At 46.2% G+C, this 9,491-nt stretch overlaps 1 protein-coding gene across 3 annotated transcripts in view; it reads left to right on the forward strand.

Annotated features, from left to right (window-relative positions):
* Window positions 1-8,847, forward strand: part of NEK6 (NIMA related kinase 6) — an 83,703-nt gene extending 74,856 nt beyond the window's left edge. For all 3 annotated transcript variants that reach the window (XM_055793758.1, XM_055793757.1, XM_055793756.1), the window contains exons 9-10: window positions 3,255-3,368; window positions 7,281-8,847. In XM_055793758.1, the coding sequence (XP_055649733.1) occupies window positions 3,255-3,368; window positions 7,281-7,391 (225 nt within the window). In that variant the 3' untranslated portion in view covers window positions 7,392-8,847. The remainder of the gene's footprint in view (window positions 1-3,254; window positions 3,369-7,280) is intronic.
* Window positions 8,848-9,491: the final 644 nt, after the last annotated feature.

The following is a 9,491-nucleotide window of genomic DNA, read 5'->3' on the forward strand; positions in this document are numbered from 1 at the left end:
CTTTGACATTGATAATCATACAGTGATTTTTATTAAATCTTATCAATATAGTAATAACTGTCTTCATCCCTCACTTCCTGTAGATATCTGTCAGCAAGATAACTTGGAGGGGATAAAAATAAGTTGTTAATTCCCAGAATATAGCTACAAGCAATGACTTTAGCAGTTCTGGCAAGACGATCAATTTAAACACTAACAGTGATTCCTATATATATTTTTAACCAGTCGTACTGCATGGTGGTCATTTTAAATGGAGATCTAGCTGTCCTGTGGTAATTGCTCTAATCAAAATGTCAGGAGCAAACCCCAACATAGCATCACAAACTGCTGTTAGTGAGATGTTTGGAGCGCCTGTGGTCACGACCCCTACAGACCTGACTGTCGCAGTCGCCATGTGTGCATGCTCTCTTGCCATTTTCATTCCCTGCATTTACCACCCCAAAACCCCACCGTGTTTCCTTCTCGTTCTTCCCCTTTTGCACGTGACTGCTTAACTAGACTTGGAAAGAAAAGTTAATGGGAATTGAAAAACCCCTTTCAACCTTACTGGCATTATTGATGTTTGTATTGAAATCTCGGAGACCTTGTTTAACCCTTGATTGCCTTCTGTGCCTTTCCTAATGTGCCCATTAGTGGTTTTTCTTGGAACAATCTTGTGTGCTGGGCTCTTCAGTTTTGTTTTAACTGATTGAGAGCAGTTTGCTATCAATCTCTAATTGGAGATTAGAGTCTCTAATTGGAGTCGGTAATTTTTTTCCCCACTGATTTGCCTGTTTTACTGTTATGACAGTAGTGAAGTAACAGCGATACAACATCACCTTTTTCCTTCAAAAAATTCCAAAAGGCTGTGAGCAGGGGAGTGTCAGGGCTCCTGCCCGGCTGTTGTGGCTTCATTCACAAGCCTGTCAGGCGTCGCTTCAGCCTCAGGTCTGTGGGGTTGATGAGGAATAACTTAGCATTACTACTAATAATAGTGGTGAAACCACAGAGAAGTAGAAGTGTGCCCGTTCCCCAACCCACTGTTTTGTGCAGCTGTTAAAGGCGTAATTCCTCGTGCTCAGCCTGCAGCAAAGCACAGTAAATGTCACCGGCACAGCAAATACCTCAAGCTGCATCACAAGAAGCATTACAGACAGAAAACTGAACCAGCTCGGAATTTTCTGAGATTTTTTGGGGAGCTATGTACTCAGTTCATTGTGTCCCTCTGTGTAATTTGGGTACCTTCACGTATTCTGTTTTACCATCCGTAAGACTCTGTATATCTGATAAATGCTTCTGGAAGAGCTTCCTGAAAAATATATTGGCCTGGTGGTACTTAAGTTTATCTTGATGTGTCCTGCGTTGCTTAACGCTTGGACCTGTGTTGATGGCAATGAGGCTTTGGTAGGAGACCCCTGGCTGCAGCCCACTGCCGGGGTGCCCGAGGGGGTGGCCTGGGGCTGCCCCTGCACCGGGCCGTGCCCTGCTGCTGCAGAGCCAGCCCACGCAGTGTGGCAGAGCCCTGCCCCGAGAAAACGCGGCTCGTCTGCACCGAATCACGAATGATCCATCAATCTTGATTGCGAACTGCAGGATAATAGATTGGAGGATCTAGTATTGACTTCTAATTCTTCTGGGAGCTCGCTGTGTGTGTCAGCAATGGGACAGCGTTCTTCAGATGGCTTTCACAGTGCATGGTAATGAGCAAAAGACTAATAATCATCAAATAACCCCCTATTAAAGCCATAGTGAGAAGCATCAACTTCAGCCGCCCTCAGTATGAAAAGCTTGCCGATTTGACGTGGCTTGTAGCAAAATGGTTTTAAAAGATGTAAACAGAGTGGATAATACCCACAATTACTCAGTGGTGCTTCATTAGAAGGAGGTGCGGCAGCGCTGTGCGGGGCTGCCTCTGGCAGGCGTCGATGGACCGCAGTGAAGAGCAGCACTTGATTAACGCCCTGGGCTAATGAGCGCATGGGCGCAGCGTGGGCAGTGGCTGCGGGTGGCTCGGCTGGGCTTGGGTCCTGGGGGGGTGGGGGCGGGAGGGAAGGTGCTGAGCTCATTGTGCGTAACTTGAATAGACACAACTTCACCCACGTTTCTAAGTTCAAAAGAGCCCGTGTGGCTGCAGCTGTTTTTCCGAGGCTCATCGTCAGCGTTCGCTCAGAGCTCCTGGTTGAGAACTGGCGGTGTCAATGGCTTTCCGTGTACAGAAAGGCAGTTTCCTTCCTGAGACTCAAGTGTAATATAAACATGTCTTTGTAAGGAGGCTCTGCATGCCCTGGGAGGAATTCTTCCCCACCCAGAGCCTTCTGTCATGCTTTCCTTGCTGTGTGAGCAGCCTGTTTATCTCTGACATCTGTCATATTTTTGGAGATGCAAAGACTGGATTCATAAAACAGAATTGAAAGAGGAAAAAGAGCAGATTGATTAGGAAAAGTTTCAGTAGTTTGGTTTCCAGATCTGCCTGGGATACTCTTTTCTAAAGAGCAGACCTCCGGCAGGAGGAGGGGAATGTTTGTTTTGAGGTAATTTTTATTTTTTTTTTAAAGGCTGAATATAAGCTCATGCTTCTAAGGGTCTTTCCAAAAATAATCCAGTTATTCTTTGTAGCAGTCTGTTAAAAATCTGCCAGTTGCAGAGAGCAAATGAGCTGAATATGGTCGTAACCAAGGAATGTTAAAAGCATGAGATGTTTTCAAAGACAGAGGAGCTTCTACTTTTTAAAGAGATGATTGTGTTTGAGAGGTTTTCATGGTCCTCATCGAGCCACTTGGTTTCTGATTGTCCTACAGTCCAAGCATGCTATTTATTGGTTTTTTTAAAAAAAATAAAGGTACTTTCCTTCTGTGTACCTGGAGAACTGCCTGTATGCACCCAATGTCCCACATCTGAAATGTGTTGGGCAGAAAGAATCATGGTGACAGAAAAATGCGGAGACTTTTCCAGGCTCGGTGATGCCCAGGGGCTGTGCCAGGGTCACAGAGAGCTCCGGCGAAGGCAGGGCCGGGCTCCGGCATTGTGGGGTGCCCCAGAAGGCAGGGCCTGGCTGCCGGAGCAGGCACAGCTGGCACTGCCGTGTCTGTGACTGACGGGGACAGGACAGGGTGCTGTGGGGCACTGGGACAGGGCAGCTTGGCCTGTGGACAGCCTCAGAGAGCAGCAGCATCGCTTGCTCACTCTCAAAGAACAGAATTTGCTCTTGCAAATCACCAGTACTGAGGGCTATTAAATCCTTTGCGTTTCTGAAATACTCTGTTTTTTCTCTCCAGATGGCAGCTCTTCAGAGTCCTTTCTATGGAGATAAAATGAACCTGTTTTCTCTTTGCCAAAAAATAGAGCAATGTGACTACCCACCTCTTCCAGCTGAACATTATTCTGAAAAGGTAAATAGGGAGCGTTTTTTGCAGGGGAATGGGGGGGTGGGGTGCGGTGAAGTTCCTCCCCACACAGGGGAAAGGGAACCCCCACACACATGCACATCCAAGACAGAGCAGAAGGTGACCAGAGCGGCCTGGGTACCTTCAGGGCCGGCTGAGGAAGCTATCGTTGTGATGTCTGAATATTGACAAGCTAAATTAAGACAGAAAAGATGATTTCTTCATGTGGGGAATATTTTGAAACTGGAAGTCTGTGATGCTGGCAAAAACTAGCAATGAGCCGTGGGAAAGCCCTTTCCTTCACTTCCTTTCACTTAAAATAACATACTGTGAAACAGCACTTAAATTTTTGTTTGTGAAGTCTTCAGTGCATAACAAGGGGGGAAAGATTCTTTTTAAGAGGAAGAGGGGGAGGAAGGCTACTTAGTTTAATGCAATAAGCATCTATACAGCAGCCGTATAGGGGCTTTTGGAAGTCTGAGTTGTGCGCATGTGAAAGTGAAGGATGGAGAGTAGTAGCTGAACTGGAGTATATTAAAAAAAGCAATTGTCGCTGCGTGCTTGATTGGCAGTGTTTCACTTCAGCTGCAAACATGCCTGTTGTTTTTGTTCAGGGCCTTTTGAGGTGGGGTGGGGTTGGTGCTTGGGGTTTTTTTCCCTTACCTAGGCAAACCAGCTGCTTTTGCTTTTCCTTACCTCCTCATTCAGTTACAGTTGCCTCCTATTTGAAAGGAAATGGCCAATGTAATTTCACATGTTCACCGTATCCTTTGGGGGTTTTCTTTTGTTTTATTCTACCTCAAAAGTTCTAAGGAGCAAGAGACAGGATGCAAGGGAAATGCCGTATGCAGTTGGCAGCAGACGGTCCCGTCCCCACCCCAAGAGGGACCCTGCATCACACATGTTATTTACGGTTTTACTTGTTAAATAACTCTTGCAAAAATATTATTTGCGAACTGTTCTGGAAAAGTGATTTTTTTAAAATATTATGCGCCCCGCCCCCCCCCAAGCTGCCATAGCAGCAAGTCCCGGCTCCGTGCATTCACATTTGCCATGCTGTTGTAGCATGCATTTCAGGATATGCCTGCTGGCAGCAAGAATTAGTGTAAGTTGACAGATGTGTTTCCTGTCTTTACAATTACTGTCTGTTTGCTTCCCTCTGGCAGTGCTAAAGAGTGTGTGTAGTGTAGTGATACAATCCAGGGTGAGAAGGATGGTTTAAAGCTCAAAGGCGCCAGGTCCCAGAGAACGAGACTCCAGATGGTGTTCATACACTATTAACAGAATGCTTGACAAAGTCTGAGGAGGGCTGTGCCTTTGGCTGTAGCTCATCTCACTGCATCAGCTGCTGCTGCCTACTGGAAACGCAGAGCTTCGGTTTTGTGAATATTAGAACACGACTCCACCATGAACAATATTCCATTTAGTACGTCCCTTTAAAGGTTGCGTTTTCAGATGCTTTCGGAGTGGATAGCCAGAGGGGAAGGTGTGTTGGTGTCTCCCAGCAGCCAAGCTAGAGAAACCAGGCAGGATCGGAGGTGCAGAGGCAGCTGCCCGCAGCAGCAGGCTGCACCAGGGTTGTTCTCCCTGCGGCTGGCGGCTGGGTGCTTATCTCGGCCTGGTTCTACGTGTTTTCCTTCAAGAGCGAATGTCTCAGGTTTAGATTGAAAGGGCAGAGTCTTTGCAACCCCTCTAGCACTGTCACTGCCACAGGTCTGTGAGCGATGTGGGAAAGCAGCGAAGCCTTTACATCCTCCCACCTGCAGGCAGGGGTAAAGATTAGGCCTTGCCGTGCTGCAAAGCGTTCAGTGATGCTCCGGAGCCATCGGCACGTCTCCACTGCTCACACGGTCTCGAAGTGAAGCTTCAGCTGTAGGCTGACTGCGGATCACATGAATGTTTTAGTTGCGGCAGCGTTGTTTTAGGTGAACAAGGCAGAGCATTTACTGAAGAATGCCTTCTTCGATGATGTTTCCTTTCCGTGCCTTTCCTCTTTTCTGTAGCCTTTTGTGGCTAACCAGTCCGAATCCCCCCGTGATCAGCTGGCGTGCTGCTTGTAGCAGGAGGAGGAGCCGGGACTCCAGCCAGGATTAGTTTTCTATATCGGGACCAAATTTGCAGTAATTGGAGATGCTGGTTGGCGGTGCTTATCAAGGCTTAGTCCACCGGTTCTTGTAGATGATGGTGAAGTGCCTGCACTGTCCTGCTCATCGACAGAGCGCAGAGCTTGCCGGGCTGTGCTTGAGCCCTGGACTACATGGGAGCACAGCAGCTGGTTGGACAAATTGTATTGATCGTGCAGCTTCAGGTCAGAGGTTTAGAAGTGTTTTAATTTGTGGTCTTGTCTAGCCAGGGCTGAGGTACATGTTAAATCTTTGTGGTCTTAGGGTTACAAAGGCCGCACCTCCCTGCCCTGGGATGAATCCAAAAGTCACCATAGCAGTTAGGAGAGACTGGGCCAGGGCCGGGCGGTGGCATTGGGTTTGCTCTGGAGGTGCCCTGGCTGGGGGGTTGCATTGCTCTCGGTGTGTGTGCATAAAGCGATAGGCGAGGTGACCAGCAGTGGTGGCACTGCCCCGTGCCCTCGCCCCCTGCCCCCTGCGTGCCCCTGCCTCACCTGCCAGCCCTGGCCCACGGGCTGCTTGGCTGCTCTGCAGCAACCGCCACCGAAATGTGCATCTGCGGCAGCTGGAAGCACGGGGCCTTGCTCCATCCCGAGCTGAAAACCTCACTTCAGTACGTTCAGCAATGCAGCTGAAGCTGTGCTTGATAGCTGTATGGTCATGCTTTTAATTACCATTAAAATAATTGGCACTGTGGCTACTGGGAGGATGTGAGAAGATCAGAGGCTCAAGGCTGTTTCTCCCGGTGCCTCGGGGGTACGAGCAGCTTTCAGTGTCTGTATAATTAAAAGCTACAATCTTTCATGTGCACAATAGAGGGCTGGGAGGTGGGGAGACTTCAGCCCTTCTGCATTTTATTTATTAAACCTAATCAATGATCAGTCTCTCTTCTTCACAAAGGTTTTTAGGGAACGCTGGTGTTTGACAGCCGTGCCCCGCTATCTTAAGATACACAAGCGCTGTTCAGACTCTTACATTAAAAACCCTGAACTGGCTTGTTGCCAGGGCTGGTGTGGGACGGGGGGAGCAGGGGCTGTACAGCAGAGCTCTGTTCAGGCGCCCCCCTTTCCTCGGAGTCCGCTCCCACTGGCAAGTCCATCCCCACCTGCCAGCTCAGGCAGATTTCTGGTAGCGATGTCGTTTTTCTTTCCTTCAGCCCCATCCTGCCCGTGCCACTGGTGCCTCCCTCTGCCCACCGCTGCTTCCCCACCCCAGCCCTTGGTGCATTTCGCTGGGTCATCAGTGCCGGGCTCCCTTCACTGCTGCTCCTACCACTGTCGTGCTTCAGCCTCAGCTGACTGCGAGCTGCCGGTCATCTGATGATGCTGGTCATCTCTGCTCTGGTTCTCTGAAGTGAATCAAAAATTTCCCCAGGAAAAAAAAATCTGATTTTTTTTCAAAAAGGAAAATGTCAGGGAGTGACAGCTCAGAGGTGGTTGTTGCATCCTCTGTAGGGCCACGCCAAACCACCGAGCCCCCGGGAGCCCCTGTGTGTGTATATGCTGGTAGCACATTGTAAATGGCAACGTAAAATCCACTGGGTTCTGTGGAAGATTTAAATCTTTGGTGATGAAGGTCTGGCGGAAACGGCTCTTCCTAGTCCTTTTGTAGAGTGGGGGGAACAGGGGACGGGACAGATGATGGACGTGTGCCTGCGGTCTGCCTGGAACATCTGTATGAAAGAGGTTCCCAGCCCCTGTCCTGGCTTCCAGTGGTCAGACAAATGTTCCCTTAACCTTTCCCAGTAAGAAATCGGCCAGTTCACTCATGTTTGTGTGCCCCTTCTGTCTTTCAGCTGCGGGAGCTGGTCAGCATGTGCATATACCCCGATCCAGATCAAAGACCTGACATTGGTTACGTGCACCAAATAGCAAAACAAATGCATGTTTGGACCTCCAGCACATGAACCATCTGCAAACACGCAGCGGCCAGCACAGCTCAGTCTTACTTGAATTTTTTTTCTCAGATGAAACCAACTGGTGCCTAGTCACACAAGTGAGAGGGTTGAGCACTCGTAGCAGGATGCTCCATTATTTCTGCAGGTTATTTGACAAGGACTCTTACAAGGTGGTCATGCTTTAAAGTGAAGATTCTGTGAGGTATTGCAAGTGATTATTTTTTTTGTTTTTTAAGGCCAATAACGTGTTACAGATGTAGATCATTTAAGGGTCCTTTCTTAAAACTGTTGTGTGTAATCTAGGATAGATGATATTAACACGGGTGTCAGAGCATTTGACGCACCCCTTCTATCTTAACTCTAATGTGAAATATTGAAATAATTCCTTCAGTGAAATCACTTTATACTAATGTAAGAATTGCAGTAGATTTTGTGTAATTTGTGTAACTGCTACTTTGCCTCTTCCGCAAATGATTAATAGCAAATTCAGTTACTTTGTATATTTTAAAGCAGCCATTTATGTGTTTTTATTAATTCCCTCCTCTTCAGACTTAGGAACTGGGAAGGGTGGGGGGGGTGGGAAACACATTTGTTTCAAGATTATTTTTTTTTTAACTGAAAATTTAGAGTGAGTATTTTGCTAATGCATTTATCTGTTAACTTGGCTACAGCCAGTGAGGTGAGTTAAGCATGTACTTGGGGAGAAAAGAAGAACATGCAGACAAACCCAAAACAAGCATTGCTTCTGCAAGTAGTTTTCCCATTTGGCATAATTCTTCTTAAGACTACAGGTTCCTGTTGAAAACCAGTGTTTATCTCGGCCAACTAGATTTTGGTGAGGATACTTTTACATGTTCAGTAGTACGTGAGGTACTGTAGGTAGAACTTAAGCAAAGCAGTGTTTTAAACACTTGGAAAATTTTTAACAAAACCAAAATGCTTTGTGTATCTAACTACGTAAGTATCAGCCCCTGTCTATTTAACTGTGAAAGCTAATTTACAGAATGTGAATTTTTATAAAATCTCAACCTGATTTGAAGGAGTCATCTTCTTTAACAACATGAAAATTTTCCACCAGCTAAATCCATTCATTGAATCAATGATTTGGTTCATTACTGTTGATGAGAAATAGTCACTGCTTTAGGAACAAACGTGGATTCACGTTCAAGTGTTTCCATTTCATTTGCCTGTTCAGAGGAACAGGGCTGCACTTACTGTTCTTGAGGGCTACAGTGGGGGAATGAATACGCCTGTACTGTTCCAGTGCTGCTTCCGTGTGTGATGGTGGCTCATGCCAAAATGTAGTTTGTGTGTGACAGTTCAAATGCAGCCTGTGCCTGTTTTCTTTTGTGTTTTTTTTTTCTTAAGAAATGCATACAATCCTTGAATATTTTTTTTTTTTTTTGAAATAAGGTTAGGGTTAGAGGGTTACATACATATATATGCTTTTAGTGGATATTTTTAACCTAATTTGCTCTACTTAAAGGAAAACTGCAGTGCCGTCAACTACTTCCCATCAAATTTCAAAATATTTATATAGGGTAGCAAACAAAAGCTATTAATTGCTGTGAATAATGTTGGTATCATTAATGCAAGGTGCCATTTATTGAGTCTTCTCAGCAGAAAGTTGAGCCTGCTGCTCTCATGAGAGATTCAGGAAATTCAAATCAGCATGAGAATACAGTGGAGGCACCAAACTCCTTCCCCCATTCCCCTGCTAATTTATACCCGGCTTCCGTAGCGATGAGTAGGTTTAAGACTGAAGACTGAAGACTGTCACACTGCAGCTTTCCTTTAAGCCACGGTGGCAGCTACACGTTCAGAGGATGGTTGTGCTGTGCCTCTTGGTGTAACACGGAAAAGGATCTTTGGCTTCCAGGGAAGCTCAGCTTAAATTTGAGTATCTTGAGAAGTCTGGTCACTTTCTTGCTACATAAGATTTATTAGCGCTTATAAGTAAATGTACTTCAAAAGGTAATTTTGTGCATTTTTAGATAAATAAAAAAATGATTTACAAAATAAACACCTTTGTTTAAAAAAAAAAAGTGTCCAGTATTAAGGAAAATGTTTAAAAAAAAAAACCAAACCACTACTGCAAACAGGCCTAAA

The sequence above is a fragment of the Falco peregrinus genome, chromosome 1 (genome assembly GCF_023634155.1).
Source record: "Falco peregrinus isolate bFalPer1 chromosome 1, bFalPer1.pri, whole genome shotgun sequence".
Lineage (NCBI taxonomy): Eukaryota > Metazoa > Chordata > Aves > Falconiformes > Falconidae > Falco > Falco peregrinus.